Here is a 17,391-nt window from a genome sequence, read left to right as displayed (position 1 = left end):
TCAGTAATGGGTCTTCTTGATCAAATTACGAAAACCCCATAATTTTGCAATTTTAGAAGAAAATAAGCAAACTATTAAATCCCATACCAAACTTAATAAAAATCAATTATGTAATCTAATTTCATTAGGTCAATCAATCAATTTCGAATTCAAAAGAAAAAATCAATCAATTTCAAATTCAACTTACCCCCATATAGAATCACCTCTCAACCCAACTCTCACAAGTGAAGACAAACAGAGACGGCCGATGGTAACTCGGTAATCGGGTCAAAGTCCACGCCCCTTTTTCAAAAATTTTACCCCAAAACCGGGTCCGGGTCGGACTCGGTCACCGGTCTTAAACCCTGCTTCTTTGAATTGCTTTAAATATTAAGACACAACGACTAGACCCAGGGCACAAAAATTTGAGAGAGAGAAAACCAGAGAGAGCTTCTTCATTTTCGCCTTCACCACTCTCTCTTAGCTTCAATGGGGTTCTTCTCCTTCTTCGGCCGCGTCCTCTTCGCCTCCATCTTCATCCTCTCCGCTTGGCAAGCGTAAGCTCCCTCTATCCGTCCCTCTCAGATCTAACCAGATTAGGGCTTCGAATCTTGAATCTTGAATTTTCATCACCGGAAGCCGATTTGATTCAGCTGTGCTTGTCTGATCTAGTTCATGAAGCGTTATTTCAGATTTTGTTTGAAAAAGAAGTGTTGCTTGTTTTTTATATGGATTTAATGCTCAGTGTGTTATAGATATGCATGTTTGAAATTTCGCGATGGTTCTTGGAGTTACGAGATTGAGATTGAAACAGTTGTTAGATCTTTGATGGTTTTTCTAAAATAAGAGTTGAAAATTTTTGAATTTTCTAGATGGTTTTTTTGGCTAATTGATAGTTGATACTGGCTTTTAGTAGTTACTGAGATCTAGTTAGTTGGGCTGAGTTTTTATAAATTGTTGTTGTTTAGTCTGTGGTGTTATTATGAAGTTTCGGAAGTAAGGTTTTTTAATGCATCTGGGGGATGTAATGATCTTTTGTGTGTGTTAAGTAATCTGGATTAAGAATAACTTTGAAGCGAAGTTATTATGACCAAGAGTTGGACTACTTTGCATATGTGTAAAGTTTTGTTGGCTATTCTTTATCCCGTCATTGATTAATGAACCCTTTTCTATGTACATAGGGGCCAATTTTTAATGCTGAATTAATTGGATGCTAATTGTTGGTTTGTTGTGTTAATAACTGCTATCTATTGTATGGTTTACGTCCCGGTCCTTGGTTACGGCGGTTTTATTTTTGCTTCAACGAAACATTCAGACTGTGACCATTTTTTGTATCTTAGTGCTGATTTCTATTTGATTGAGTGCCATCTGAGGTTAATGAACAGGTGTAAGGTTCGGATGTAGTCTCTTTAGTTTGTTTTCACTATGACACACATGGTATATAATTTAAAAAATTTTGAATTACTTTTGTTGGGCTTTACTTTGCTTTCATTTAAGAATTTATACTTGACTTCCGTTACAAAAGAATCCATTGCACACTTGTTTGTTATAGATGTGAGTTTTTTTTTTTTTTGGTAATACTGATTTTTTGGCCAATCCTTAGTGCTAGATTAATTTTGAATGCTAATTTTGACTACTATCGGTGTATGGGTTACGTCCGGTCCTTGATTGGGCACTTTTTTTTTTGTTTCAACAAACATTCTATCTGTGAACATTCTTTGTGTCTTAATGCCATTTCTGATTCGATCAAGCGCTATTTAAGGTTAATGAACTAGTGTAACATTTGGATGTAGGCTCATTAGTTACACTTTGTATATAATTTGAAGAATATTGCACGATATTTGTTGGGCTTTACTTTGCTATCTTTTAAGAATTTATGCATGGTTTACCTTGCATATTGCACTTGTTTGGTATATTCAGAACTTTATTATTGGTGTTGATGTTGCGTTTGTATACTTAGGTTCAATGAATTTGGTACTGATGGAGGACCTGCTGCAAAGGAGTTGGCTCCCAAATTTTCCGTTTTAAAAGATCACCTGTCTTCGAAACTGGGCTTTGCATTACCGGATGTAGATGTAAGTCTTTGTCTGTCTTTCTCTGCAGCTTCTTGCATGTAGCATTTTGTCATGTTGCTCATGTGTAGTATGGCTTTTGATGTGGGAATATTGTGTGCAGCCTATTCATTTAGCTGGAGCTGTGATAGCTCTAAAAGGTCTGGGAGGCATTCTATTTGTACTTAACAGTAATATTGGAGCTCTTCTCCTGGTTAGTATTACTTTCTTTTGTGATCATTTCCTTTTCTATGACCTCACTTGTTTCAAAGCGATTGGTTGTTGTATATTACTGAATTAAACTGATGTTTTTCTGGTTGTAGATTATTCAATTGGCATTTACCACTCCCCTCATCTATGATTTCTACAACTTCAGTCCAGACACTCCCAAATTTGGTGTACTCCTGAATGATTTCTTGCAGGTTTGTAACACAAATGCCTATCGCTTGATTGTTTTCCAGGATATGCTTGTGTTCCTTTTAGTTGGAAACTTAGTTGTTGTGCTTGTATTTTTTCTCTTTGCAGCAAGCAGCACTTGTTGGTGCACTGTTTTTCTTCATCGGGATGAAGAACTCTATTTCTAAGAGGGGCCAAATCACCAAGAAGAAGATCCACAAAACCAAAACTGGTTAGACGTTTATCGATGAAGCGATAGATTTTGAAGAGGAAATTTTAGGGTCTCGAAGTGGCTGCTAATCACCATCAGATTGTGGATGTGAAACTTCTTATTATTGCTCCTGTAATTTTTTCAGATTTTCTTTTTAGGATACATTACTTTTATTGGCCCTGTTACAGGGTGAAATTTATTGTTACTTCAATAGATGATTGATTGCAGCCTATGTTTCTTCTTATTCTTCAAATCTACTTTGCTTCAAATCAAATTTACTCTAATGACAAATCACGTTGCTTTTGAATTGTGGATATTTTTCAGAGCCTTCACAATTGCTAATGAAAGAAATGGTATGTTCTAAAAAAAAAGATGAAAGAAATGGTAAAGCATCGTGTGTTCTTAATCACATTGCTATAATGTATTATGGTTGATAGTTGTGTTGAATACATTGGCAGTCTTAAATTAGGTTGAACATATTATATTGGATCTTGCCTCTTTTACTTGGAATTGGAGCGCTTGTGGTTGGTCTTGGAGGCTTTTTGTTTGGCTTTGGCAAAATCCCAGTTGCAGGGTACAAGAAAAGAGGTTAGAGTAAACAAAGAGAGAGGAAACCGTAAGGCCCCGTTTGGATGACAACAAATCAGGGTATGGAATGTGAATTAATTTCATTTTCCATTTAGACGTGTTGTTTAGTTGTAATTAGAGATGGGGAATGAAATAAAAAGTAAGATCTGACTAGAAATTAACTTTCTCATAATATCTTAATAGAATTACCAAGTAGAAACGACATCTAGTCTTGGTACTGAAATTTTAGGTGGTGTTCGATAACTTTTTTATTTGTATTTTCATTTTAGAAAATAAAAATAGGGTCAGAATTTTCACCATCGGGATATAGAGAGGTGAAAATATCCTGACCCTTGGCCAAAACAAAAGGCATCAAGCAGGCTTCGCCTGTCAATGAGATGAGATATTGACTTGACGTTCGTTTGACCAAGATGAAAACAACTACGTGAGACCAATATATACCATGAGTATCATTTGTAAGTATATATACTTACATATTTATACTTTGAGTTTCATTTGTAAAAATTATAATTCAAATTATTCTTCGGAGGAGGAAGGAGGAAGGAGGAATAGTTTAAGAAATACTTTTGGAACTGAAATACTTCTCGTCATCGCCATCTCCATCAAGCAATCCCAGAAAACGCAAAAACCAAGCTATTATTCCTCTCGCCATCGCCATCTCGATCTCCAAGCGCCTTCTCATCCTTGTCCTCCCCCACCTCCAATGAGGCAGTTGCAAACGATATGGGTATCGTTGCAACCGCAACAACGGAAGAGGGTGGGATAACTGAGGGTAGAAGTACTTTTGCGGTCTCTTTCGCTCAGAATCTCATTCTCTCCCAACAAGCAAAATCTTTCAGATCGTCTGCGGTTGGTATACCGGCCCATAATATGCTCAATAGGGTTTAACTGATTAAGCATAGCAAGTCCATATAAATAGTAGAAACAACAATTTGATGTTTTCACTCTTTCTTTCTTACAGTTTAAACAATATTAAAAATATTTTTTTTTCATTGAACTATTGAACATTTTTAAACTCGGAAAACAAAATCTTGTTTTTCTTGTTTTTCTCATTTTTGTTTTGAAAAAACTTTTTTTTAAAATCATTTTTGAAAACGTTATCAAACAATATTCCCAAACTATTTCATGATCAAAATTCTCACCGTAAAGACAAAATTATGTACATTATCCCTCTATTCGCCAAAAGTTTTTTGCGATCATAGTTTCATTCTATGGCGCTATTGGATCAATATTTTTTTAAGCTCCTTACTTACTCTGAGGATTCATGGTTTCTCGGCTTTGATTTTGGCAGAGATTGTAGATTTGTTTCTGTATAGTAGTGTACTCAAGCAAAAGGCTGGGACCATTTTTCTTTGTTCGAAACTTTCGAGTTTCTAATTTTGGACATTTTCTACAAACATTTTATAGATGTGTGTGTGTGTGTGTTGTGGGCCTGTGACTAAGAGTTGGATTCGCAGAGGTTAATATATGATGTTTCTATTCATCTATGTGATAAGTTTTTTTTGTTTTTGAAAGGGATTTACGTGATAAGTTTAATATGATAAAGTTGATGCGATGATAGTGAGATGACTTCTTTATGTAGTTAATCTCTTGTATGAGAGAAAATTTGTTCCAGCTAATTCTCATATTGTATATAGATATGATCTCATACTTTTACTTTCTTTTTTTTTAGCTGAAAATGTCATCATAATATAGAATTATTAAGAGTATAATCATGACACACCCCTAGGAATCGTCAGAAAGAGTCATTACGCAGGGTACACCAACAAAGTCTATCTCAAACAAAGAATAAGGTACCTAGAGCACACCCAGTACACCCACCTTTTAAAATCATGCCATAAAACACAGAGCCCTAGTTCCCCGAAGCAATGTAAATGAGTCAACAGAGCATGCTAGATTCTTAGCGACCTATTCAAACTTGAGCACTACTAGAGGTAGAAGGAGGTATACCTCCATCATCTGGCAAACTAGTGTCCTCTATTTTGGACTCATCTTCAATATTCTTAGGAAAGCACTTCCATTATTTGAGCTTGGGGTGCTTCTCTTTTGTCTCTGTATTCGGAGTACTAGTCAGTTTGGCCTTATTTTTGCTTCCCTCAGGCCTGCCTAGTTTTTCTTCTGAGGGGAAATGGTACGCCTCCCATGCTTCTGCTTCATTGATAGGGATAGATCCTCATCCACCTTCAATGACGGAGTCGGCAAAGCAAGAAATTTCTTGCTAGGATGGATCAACTTAACCCCTGCCAGTCGCTTCTTACCACTCAGAGTCACAGCCTCCTCAATCACATGCTCCTCCACCACTGTAGCAACTGCCTCCACAAAATAACTTGATAGGCCGTAAGGGTTCGGAAGAGGAAGTACTTTTCCTCCATACTCTAGGAGGGTGTTTGGTAAACTCCCAAATTTGTGCTTTTGGCTGGAAGCGCTTTTGCGCTCAGCAGAAAACAGGAAGCAGCTTCTCATTTCCGCTTTTGAGGAAATCAAATTGGAGAACGCGGATGATTAAATGAAACTTTACCATCTGCCAAAATTATCCTTAGTTTTCTCCAAATTTACATCAAATATCCTAACTTCCTTTGCTCTAGTTCTAGTGTCTTCTCTCTTCTCTCACCGAGTCCCGACTCAAATCTCTTCCCTCTTCTCTTACTGGGTCTGATCACATCTCTTCTCCTAACCAATGTTTGGAGTCTTAGATCTATGGTAGTTTATTTATCTCTATGACATATGGTTAATCCCCTTTCTCTTTCACCAATTTCATGTTTTTTATATTTTCCTTCAGTTTCATCTTCTTCAAAAATTTAAGAGAAGATGCTCTACTCTCTAAGTGGTAATTCTTAATATTTGGGTTGGGTTCTGATTATTTGTTTGCTTCATGATTAATATAATATTTGTATTTGATGGGTATTCATTATTTCGTGTGGGTGTTCGTGGTGAGTTGCTGGGTTTTGAAATAAGTTCTTCGATGGTGAAGAAATTGGTTTCCATAGTGATGTATTTGATTAATATAAACTCTTCATGATTAATATAATACTTGTATTTGATGGGCATTCTTTATTTCATGACCTGCTCCAGCTTAATTTCTTTTTAGTTTATTTTGTACTCTGGTTTCTTTGTTTCAAATTTGGGCTTTCTGGTGTGTTGTTGTTTTGTTGATTTCTTGTTCTTTAGTTTTGCTAGGCAGGTTTTATTTCTTTGGTTGTTTTGCTCTTCAGCTTGTAAGTTTCTTTCCTCTTTCAGTGAAATTTCATTTGTCAAAAGAAGAAAAGAAATTGTAACTTGATCAGAGGTGTGTTTGCTCTTCTGCATTTCAGTATTGGAATCCAACAAACAGAGCCAGAAATTAATATCCACGAGCAAAGGCTTATGGAAACTGCAATACTTCATATACTGAAAATGTATGCATCATGCCTTGAAAATAGATGAATCCAAGTGGAATTTATTGATTTGTTAAAGAGGCTATTTTTTCTGTCTATTGTCAACTGATGGCCGCTACTTCTACTTCATGACTCGGAAATTTAATTTTGAGAGATTTTGTTTTCATTTTCTACTGTGAACTAATTTTACACCAATAAATAGTTTGATACAAGAAACAAATATTACATATAGTATTTGGTATGGAAGACGAGACAAAATTTATGCATTGAAATGGTATATAGAAAAAAGAATTTTAGTAGCATATTTAACATTGATGACCTTTTTGGTAATTACAATAGTCAAAATATTTTTTATTTACAATTTATCAAACATTCAAAATTTGCATTTCATTCTTACAACACTTCTAAAAATAGTTTATCAAACACTCACCTGCTTCCCTTGACAGCAAAATCAGAAGTGCTTCCTCTTGCAACAAAATCAGAAATGCTTCCCCTCACAGCACAACAATCTCAAACTAAGCCTAGATAGGGCTGCACACGGATTGGGTTGGATCGGTTTTGACTTCAAACCGTCTCTATATCAAAGTAAGCGGTTTAGGCATTTTGGAAAACCGGTCATCAAAAAAATAAGCTCAATCCGACCCAATCCAATTAAAGATGGTTTGGTTTGGTCGATTAGGCGGTTTTCACCTATATAATATTAATATGCTATTTATGAAAAAATTCATAGTAAAAATTCAATCTCAAGAATTGAAATTATGTTAAATTATCATAAGGCCAAAGTTACAGATATGTATAGCTACTCTATGCACTGTTGGTTAAAGCCTTTGGAGAATTTCTACAAGCTGAATATTGATGGTACCAGAATTTCTCCTTCCGGTAAGATTGGTGCTGGTGGGGTCATTAGGGATCACCTTGGTTTATGGATTACTGGCTTTCAGATTAATCTTGGTTCTGGTGAAATTCTGGAGGCTGAAGCCTGGGGCCTCTATTATGGTCTCAAATTGGCTACTGAACATCATTCTATTAACTTGGTGGTTGAATCTGATTTTGCCATATTGGTCCAGTTGATGCAAATGCCTGATCTCTCCCTCCATCCTCTGGCATCCTTACTCAATGGATGTAAGTTGCTTATGTCTAATATGAACAATGCTCAGCTCACCCATGTGTTCCGGGAATGCAACATGCTTGCTGATGCATTAGCAAAGAATAGCATCAATCATGATCTGGGCATCATCACTTTTGAAAGCCCCCCTATCCATGCTGCTCAAGCATACTTAGAGGATATTGCTGCTGTGTCTAGAGCCAGAAGATCTGGCTTGTGCTCTCACACTTAGTTGTTCTTTTGCTTTTGTTTGGGTCTTTTAGACCCCGTCTGTAACCAAAAAAACAAAAGTTAAATTATCTAAATTTAAAATTCAATAATTAAAATCCAAAACTAAAACCTAAATTAGATTCAAAATGATTCACTTATTTAACGACTTAGCCATCAATACTAGCTTAATATGATAATATTAAAAGACAAAGAATGAGAGATTGAGATATCAGAGATGTTATATGAAAGGATCAAAAAACTTGTAGAGATTATATACTAAGATTTTAGGCCTTGAATTCAATATGATAGTATATCATTTGAGAATAAAGTTATAATTGGAGATTTAGAACAAATGAATATATATTTATTATGTGTGTGTGTGTGTATGTATATATATAGCAACTTTTTCTCTTATATTTTATACATATAGGTCGGTTCGGGTTCCGCAGTTTAAGTACAAGAGAAACCAAACCAACCCAGTTCATAAATGGTTTGGTTCAATATTGAACCGATTTTCAATTTTTGAAGTTAAAAAACCTTAACCAAACCATATTTATCGGTCGGTTTTGGCCGATTTGTACCATGTTTTGCACACCCCTAAGCCTAGATAAGAAACAAAGAGAAGCTCTTTGAAAATGAAAGACCTATACGAGAAAGTAAGTAGATGCGAAGAGAACAGGAAAACAAAGTGATTAAAAATAGAATGGATACAAACATCATAAAGAAAATTCAAAAGCCATTAATCCAATAAAATTATGTATTTAATGAGCGATTCAGATCATTTTTTCTTATTCTAAAAATAAATTTATTCATTAACGAGGAAAAATATTAAAAATATTAAAATTGTTCGATACCGATTCTATAAACCATTCCGACTCATCTTTAATTTAAGTTGCGAGATTACTCTTTTAGAACGAACTCAGCAATACAATAAACTACTTCGTAACAATATATTTGATGTCCAAGCTCACTTTGTTCATATTTGTTTATCTAATCATTCAATTTCCCCATCCAAAAAAAGTGAAAAAAATCTCAACGTAATTAACAGAATAGAACACACATGGAAAACTTTATAGCCAGTTACCGTTGAAAAAATATTTACTTTCGCCGGAGCAAAACACAGAGCATCACAAAAACTCGGACAAACTGAGTTGGGATTTCAAGCTCAGTGCTTCAATGGTATGAACCCAGAACTCTCTCTCTCTCTCTCTCTCTCTCTGTATTTCTCTGCAAATTGTTACAAAGCAAGCTTGTGCTACTTTTGGCAGGACTACCTGAAATCCGTGGTGCCTTCACACCTCTTCTCCGAGCGAGGCTCCAACATCGTCGTCATCAACCCAGGTATACCCAGAACAATTCACCATAAACCCATCAATTTTCACGATGCAAAATCCAGTCTTTGAGTCACTCACTTTGTCTTCATTTCTGTTTGGGGGAGCTCAGGTTCTGCAAATATCAGAATAGGCCTTGCTTCACAGGACAGCCCTCTTGAATTCCCTCATTGCATTGCTAGGCACACCACACAAGTGCCCAAGATCAATGTTCAAGACCAGGTTGCTTAAATTTGATAGCTTTTGATTTTATGTATTGGGTGGTCTTGGCTTTTGTGGTTCTGATTAGGGTTTTTGAATTGTTGTTGGGTTTTAGATGCTTAATACTCCAGTTACTACTGCACAGTACATGGAGCGCGAAAAGGCGTATGATAAAGTGAGCCTCTGCACATTGATGTGTTTATCTTGACCTCATGGTTTTTTGTTTGGCATTTTTAATTGAAGCTATGTGTTTGTGTGTGTTTCTAAGATTGCCACCGCGTTGAAGATACCGTTTCTTGATGAAGAGATTGCTAAGAATTCATTCCCACGCAAGGTACAAGTGAAATTTGTTTTCTGATTGAATCATACAATGCAGACATTCATTTTGATAAGATATGTTGGCTTGTGGTTTCATTCGAATATCTGAAATTCAAATGGATGTTTAGTGGTTGCTGTTAACTTCCATTTAAGTGAAAACTCTTCTAATTACCTAAAATCTATGAAGACCAATATCGGTGCAGCTCAATTTTTGGTGGTGTTTTGGTTATTGAAATGATGGAACTGATGTGCAGATGGGACGTATTGATGGAAATAATCCACAGAATAGTAGAAAGGAAGCAGCATTTGACTGGACAGATGTGTATGTAAAGGACTCTAATTCGTCACCTGCATTAGGTAAAATATGAATCCTTGATTCTCATGGTTCATTGAACTGCTTTTATGGTTGCATGGGCGAACTTGATGTTTTTCAATTATACATGTTATCTGCTTTTGGTGCACACCTCCTCACCCAGAAACTTTCTATGTGCAGAAAGTTCAGAGGATAGAGCCACAACTAAAGAGGCCATGGACCAAGACCAGCATGATGATGCAAATGCTGAGGAGCTTGGTTCTAGCAAACACCAATACAGAGAGTTCATTTTTGGTGAGGAAGCACTTAAAGTATCTCCCATGGCGCCATATACATTACGTCGTCCTATTCGCAGAGGCCATCTAAATATATCGCAACATTATCCCATGCAGCAGGTGCATTCCCACTTTTTATTAGTTTTTAATATGAGATAAAATTTATTACATTGTCAGCTGGTTTGCTTTTGACTCTTGAGAATTTTCAGTTGACATTTTTAGTTATGTATGATTCATCACAACATTATCAGACTCTGCCTCTAGTTTTCATGAAATACTCCATGTCTTATATACAATATTCTGTATAGGTATATGAGGATGTGCTTGCTATTTGGGACTTCATTTTGACGGAGAAGTTGCACATCCCGTTAAGTGAAAGAAGCATGTATTCTGCTCTTCTTGTCCTCCCAGAAACATTTGATAGTCGAGGTACTGATATTTCAGGATGCAATTAATGCTCCCTTTGTATATGTTGTGGACAATAGCATGTCAGTTCTATTGATAGATATATTCTTTTGATCATATCAGGATTCAATTAATTCTTTATGTGTTTCATTTGCTCTTCGTTGGTTCTTTTATCTGTCTTGGCCTTTTGTAGTTCTGATTATGGAGATATGTTATCATTGGTAACATTGTATGAACATTGTCTTGGGAAAGTGGGAAACTAATGTGACTTTTCTTTCCATTTTCCCCAAGCAGAAATAAAGGAATTGTTGTCTATAGTCTTGCGAGACTTGCATTTCAGCTTTGCAGTGGTTCACCAGGTGATGAATTTTTCTTTTTAAATTTTGCATGATCAATTCGTATTTAAGTTGTGATGCAAGACTATTTCCTGAAAACTCAAAACTACTTCGGAGAATGAACTACTTCTTTGAGAATGTATCCTGGATTTAACAATGTTCGTTTGTAGGATCTGCTTATTCAGTCATTTCATACCCAAAACTCATGCCTGTCATTACAATCTAAATTCTTACCACAGATTATTACTACCATGAATTTTGTGTGTATGTGGTCTTACATCTCTTACACATGCACTCTATGTTCAATAAGATAGTGCAATTAATAAACATATCGTTAATTTTTGTATTTGTTGTCTGATTGTTGTTGGTGGTTGTCTTTCTTTTTTAGTGTTGCATTCCTATGTTTGCGGTACAATGTGGCCTGTCAGTGACTCTTCAGGGTTTCATCTTTATATGATGATCTATCGTGTGTTGGCTAATGTAGGAAGGTCTAGCTGCAGCTTTTGGTAATGGGTTGTCAACAGGATGTATTGTTAGCATGGGTGCTCAGGTGACATCAGTTATTTGCATTGAGGTAACTGCGAGTTCTATACCTTCTTTGTCCTTCTATTTTAGTGTATAAAGTTTTTTTTTTTTTTTGGGGGGGGGGGTAGGAATCAGCAAGCCCATGTTGTGTTCCCATCTGGTCTGGGATTTGAATGCCCTAGGCAGTACATTACTAGCTATATGCTAGTTTACTGTCTACTACGATTGTAGGCCTCTGCTGGAGGGGTCCCAGTTCTGAGTCCATAGATATCATTTCATGTTTTGGGAATCAAACATGCAAACATACATGTTTGTTACTGAAATGGAGGTACCTAATTTGGTGTAAGAAAACACTTTTTTTTTTAGAGAAATTTCTCGTATTACAAATACTAGCATACTCTGGTCACCAACACATCACCGTCATTTGCATTCCTCAAGCTCCAGTATCAGCACCATCACAAGTTTCACAAAACTATACTCCCAAATTCTCACCTTGATCACCATCACTATTGGCTTCACTACATTTACTGCTACAACTGTGAATGGGCTCTGCAGGCCAGTACGTATTCACCGATTGCCTCTATTATGATTTATTCATTCGCCAGGTTGAGGAATCTGCTTATTTTTATTGCAATACCACCGCCAATACTTCTTCAGAAATCCTTCTCTAGATAAGTTTCACATGCAGCAAAATGAAAAAGAAGAATGATTAACCTTTTTCAAGCTTTTGGTTGTATATCAGTAGCATGAGTGGATTATACTTAAATTTCAGAGTTATTATTTTTTTCTTGATTTTTCTCCTATGATAATTTACCACTTGTCTCCTTTGGTATCCAGGATGGAGTAGCTTTACCTACCACACAGAAAACCTTACCTTTTGGTGGAGAGGTGGGTTTTGTTTTTAAAATTTATTATTTAGATTCGCTATAGATATAAGAGTGAAAGATATATTATACCCTGGCTGCTGTAATTATCATCCATGTTAACTATAAGTCCAAAAGGAATATGCACACCCTCCTCAGTAACAGTTTCTTGACGTGGTAAAACTTAGTCTTTCATTTCATGTTCCGTCCTTAGTGCTCAACTGCTCATATGTCTGCACCCTATTTAGTTATGTCATCTTTAGGAAGTTGGATTTATTGTGTGTTGTTTATCATCTTGTCTTCAGCATAACGTGTCTGAAATGCCTTCAACCTGATCTATGCATGTGATTGTGCATTAATTGGTCTTTTAGTATGTGACCACCTAATTCTGTCATTACTATCATTTTGTAACCCCGTTCTTTACCTTTTGGACATCCATGAATGAAACCATTTTTATTGAACTTTTTCAATATCCTACTTTATAGGCTTTACTGCATGGTGGGCTGAGGTGTTGTTAATCTAATAAGTTTTGTTTTCCAGTGGATTGTTTCCTCGTGAAGTTAAATGATGAATTTATTTTTTCAGGATATATCAAGATGCCTTCTTTGGACTCAGAGACATCATCAGACATGGCCACAAATTCGTACTGACTTGTACACAAAGCCTATAGATCTCTTGATGCTTAACAGACTAAAGGAGTCTTATTGTGAGATTAAAGTTAGTTTTTCCTCCTTCTTCGGTTTTATGTGAAGGAATGTCTACATGAAATTTATCTGTCGTTGACTGACTTAGTTTCTATTTGTGCTATACGGTTCATGTCGATAACAGATGATTTACATTTTTATATGTTTGGGCCCCTTGTAACAAACAAAAAGAGGATACTTACTGGTAACTTAGAGTTTTTAGGTGTTATTCTCTTTAAAATACTAAGCTCCTCCTAATCTAGATGGATGAAAATATGTTTAAGACAAAGTTGTCTGGAGGAGAAATTCTCATATCCCAAGGTGGGGTTAGGGATGGTCGAGCCCATGGTTTGCTTCCATGTGGTCTGGGGTTCAAACCCCCAAAGGTAGATACCTAGCCAATTGGTAGAGTTTTCCTGTCTTCTAAACATTGTAGGGTTCAACAGGATGCCCCAGTTTTGGGTCCACTAAGTGGGTTTGGGGTTATTGAAGAAAAAGAATGGAGGAAACTCTTAGTTTCAACTTTTGATAGGAGGGTCTCTCCCGAAAGAGAGGCAGGGTAAGTATCGCATTACCATACTATGATACTAATCATATTCTCTTAAACTAGGTTATGCCTTCAGTTAGAGTTGTTGTGAAGTACATTATGTCAGTGTAGGTTAATCCATCTTAGTTACAGTACACTGTTAGTAATTGATTCTATGGCAAGGATAATATACAGATGGCCAACGAGTGCAGATGTGGATTAGAAGGCCACCCCTTCATCTTGATTCTCAGGTTATGCCTTTTAATTATTTAGTTTTCTTTGTACAGGAGGGGAAACTTGAAGCTGTCACTGTAGTTCATTCTTATGAAGATGGCATGCCAGCTGGATCTCATAAGACAAGCCTAACTGCTCTTAATGTGTGTATCTTAAAGTGAATTCTAATTGCACTACTCAAAAATGATTTTCTGGAATATTTATGGTCAATGTATCACCTATAGGTCCCTCCAATGGGTTTGTTCCATCCGATGCTTTTGGTTCCAGATGCATATCCACCACCACCTAGAGTTTGGTTAGTGATGTTTACCAAATTAGACTTCTCTGGGCCATAATAGTACTTCTGGTAAATGCTTCACCTTGATAAATATTGGCTTGGTTCTTTAAATAGGTTTCTTGACTATGAGGACATGCTGGAAGATACATGGCACATGGAATATCCGAGAAGACCTGAAATGTCAGAAGGACTGTATCCCAGCATGAATGTTGGGTATCCAATGTGGGATAGCTACCCAGTTTATGCAGCTAAACCAAAGAAAGAAGAGAAGGTTGGCCTTGCAGAAGCCATAATGAGGAGCATCCTTTCAACAGGTAGGTATCTGTAGACTTGCCAACTATTTGGTTTTCTATCTGATACCTTAGTACCACTTGTTGCTTTTGTACAGGACGTTTAGACCTCCAAAGAAAGTTGTTTTCCAGTATACAATTGGTGAGTTGTTGACCAAATTAGACTATGAGTTTCTATGTTTGATTATTTTAAGTAGAAGGAAAAAAATGACAGTGTCATGCTTTAGATTGGAGGAGTGGCTTTAACAAGAGGTCTCATTCCTGCAGTGGAGGAGAGGTTTGTTCTACTCTCATCTAATTGTTAGTTAGTATTCTTGGTGGTGATGCCTATGATGTTTTATGTAAATTATGCCATCTAGTTTGCAAATTTTGAGTTACGACAGGGAAATTGACCAAGATTAAGCTTTGTGTATGGACACTTCAAGTATACAATATGGATTGCAATAGTTAGTTCAGGGGCTCCATGCTTGGAAAAGTTGTTTGCAGGCCTCCATTTACACTTATCGATGAATCACCTCATCACAACTTTCTGCAAAATTTTCTAGTTTCTAAGTATGCTTTGGTATTGCATTCTTGTGCAAGGGCCTGTGACCTATTAAAACCAGGGCAGTGAAAATTTGTCATTGTAATTTCATTCTGTGTCTGTTTTTGGAAAAGAAAAATTTAGATGAAGGATATACCCAGGTACTTCATTAATAAATTGCAAAGGCATTGCAATGGACCTTTGACTTGTTGTTTTAGACACGCATGTGATATTAATAAGATTTTTTTTTTTTTTTTTGCAGGGTTTTACTTGCAATTCCTTCAACTGAAGCAATTGATAGGGTTGAGGTAATTTACTTTCTTAATGGTTTTAAGCATGCATTACTTGGTTTCCTCTTGTTCAACTTCCATAGCCCTATGTTCCTATACTTTGCCCGTGCAAATATGTAAACCTGATCTCTCATATGTTACTTGGTTTGAGCAGAGCCAAGCTCTGTCCATATGTTTTAATAACTAATATATGTGTGTAGCTCAGCAATTGATATGAAAACAGAAAGGTGCTTTTCAATTGAAGGGCACACTGATATCTATTAGTGGCTAAGGTTTAGGGAATTTTAGGTGCCTCTGGAGTTACTGTTTTGTAGTTTTTATAATCTTAGTTATGGTCATGGTTGAGTATGGAGGAGGTAAAACCATAAAAGGATGGAAATGAAAAGTTTGATGATACAACTTTTTTTTAATTAATTTATTTTTTATAGTTATGGATAATGATTTCCACATATGGTCTTATGAACATCATAGATTCATTGATTGCTGCCTGATTCAGTAGTACCTTTCATACTATTTCTTGTCATGCCTCTTCTCATATGTGGTTATTACATTATCTCTTAAATGTTAATTAGGTCTTGCAATCGAGAGGCAATCCAACTTTTGTACCATGGAAAGGTGGAGCGGTGAGTCAAGCACTTTCTATCTGTGCAGTTTATAATTGTATCCAACTTTTGTCTGAAAGGCATTAGTTCGTCCTCTGTTGGTCATATGTATCGGAATCTAATATGTTTTGCTAGCTAGTGGTTAAACTTTTTTCTTTTGTTTATATAATTTTTTTTTATATCATGTTACCAACTTAGCTTATGTCCTGCTCACACCAGATCCTTGGAATTCTTGACTTTGCTCGAGATGGGTGGCTACGTCGTGATGAGTGGATTCAAAATGGAGTTCGCGTTGGAAAGGGAAGAAAGTACAAGGACTCCCATTTCCTCGAAGCACAGGCAATGTATTATATTAATTCATAAAACTGAGAGCAACTGCCTGCTCTTATTTTCACTAAAACACAATCGAAGGCTGCAAGGTGCTATCGTCAACTTCCAAATGATGTAAATGTTGGTTAGGGCGTTGCACTGCTCCTTCACCAAGGATTCTGAAGTTTACCAAGCTAGTAGCAATATAGTCAAAAGCATTGGTTGTTAACTGTATTTAAGAGATCTTGCAGTCTTGTATTTGTACATATGTGAATGGGAGGTTCTTATTTAGCTTAGCTCGGCTCCTAGGCCCTTGAGATATTTGGCCTCTGATTGCACTTCGGGATTTTTGGTTCATCGAATTTTCGGAATTATTATAGAACTCAAGTTCTTTACCTGTCCAATTATATTCTATGGTGTATAAAATCATTATGTATGTGTACTCTCTTTCTACCTCTATCCTATGATGCATCTGAAGCTCTCATTGTAGTAGTCCAAACTGATCTTGACGGACCGGAGGGCAGAATCCAGTCTGCATCTTCAGCAAGTTCTCGACGAAAATGAACATACAACCCGGTCACTTTCGTTACAATAGTGCAAGACTACCCTATTGCCTAGATCAAACGAAGAAAAAAATATACTAATGTCACTTTACCTGCCAACTTCTAACTTTGGTATTGTCAATAGAGAGGGTTAGGGCTGTCGAGGCTAGCTGACTATATATGGTGAGAGTAAATAGGCGACGGCGTCCCACATTGAAGATAACGAAATGGAAAAGCAGAATGGGATACTATAAATGTATGCTGGTGGTGGTGTTTACAATCTAAAAGGGTCGGTTGGCTAAATATGCCATGCTCACCCTTGATTGGTGAGCGCCGTATGGATATCAAGACATATGGCCGACATAATTTGTGGGACTTCATAGGGTTGGCTCGCCTGGCCGACCCTCCGATTCTTAGTTGCAAATATTTAGGCTTTTCCGACCAAATTTTCTGAATGGTCATATGTTTCCTGCCCAATCCAGTAAGGGTCGCACCCGCCGTACTAAGTATGATCCTCTATGCTAATATGGTTAGTTCATCAAAATCGTAAATTACCTCACTTGAGCGTCCAAGGGTCTTTAGTCGGTCCCCATGCCAGTCTCCATTACAAGTGCATAGAGATTGAAGATTAACTA

At 36.6% G+C, this 17,391-nt stretch overlaps 2 protein-coding genes and 1 non-coding gene across 3 annotated transcripts; all 3 read left to right on the top strand.

The window, feature by feature from the left end:
* Window positions 1-378: 378 nt before the first annotated feature.
* LOC112201081 lies at window positions 379-2,886 on the top strand. The gene is made up of 5 exons (XM_024342095.2): window positions 379-536; window positions 1,940-2,054; window positions 2,155-2,244; window positions 2,354-2,452; window positions 2,556-2,886. The coding sequence occupies exons 1-5, from the start codon at window positions 469-471 to the stop codon at window positions 2,661-2,663; spliced, it is 480 nt and encodes a 159-aa protein (XP_024197863.1). The 5' UTR covers window positions 379-468; the 3' UTR covers window positions 2,664-2,886.
* Window positions 2,887-8,890: 6,004 nt separating this feature from the next.
* Window positions 8,891-16,650, top strand: LOC112200255 (actin-related protein 9). The gene is made up of 20 exons (XM_024341284.2): window positions 8,891-9,093; window positions 9,183-9,255; window positions 9,358-9,467; window positions 9,562-9,621; window positions 9,715-9,780; window positions 10,019-10,121; window positions 10,258-10,472; window positions 10,661-10,781; window positions 11,052-11,116; window positions 11,577-11,666; window positions 12,455-12,505; window positions 13,066-13,197; window positions 13,977-14,066; window positions 14,148-14,218; window positions 14,315-14,514; window positions 14,589-14,632; window positions 14,718-14,767; window positions 15,276-15,321; window positions 15,876-15,926; window positions 16,125-16,650. Exons 1-20 carry the CDS (start codon window positions 9,091-9,093, stop codon window positions 16,266-16,268), a joined length of 1,785 nt encoding a protein of 594 aa, XP_024197052.1. The 5' UTR covers window positions 8,891-9,090; the 3' UTR covers window positions 16,269-16,650.
* Window positions 16,651-17,038: 388 nt separating this feature from the next.
* On the top strand, window positions 17,039-17,165 carry LOC112201225. The gene has a single exon (XR_002936679.1). It is a non-coding gene; the product is annotated as a U11 spliceosomal RNA (small nuclear RNA).
* Window positions 17,166-17,391: the final 226 nt, after the last annotated feature.

The sequence above is a fragment of the Rosa chinensis genome, chromosome 4 (assembly GCF_002994745.2).
Source record: "Rosa chinensis cultivar Old Blush chromosome 4, RchiOBHm-V2, whole genome shotgun sequence".
Classification (NCBI taxonomy): domain Eukaryota; kingdom Viridiplantae; phylum Streptophyta; class Magnoliopsida; order Rosales; family Rosaceae; genus Rosa; species Rosa chinensis.
The sequence above is the reverse complement of the archived record's forward strand: the minus strand, read 5'-3'. Positions and strand labels throughout refer to the sequence as shown.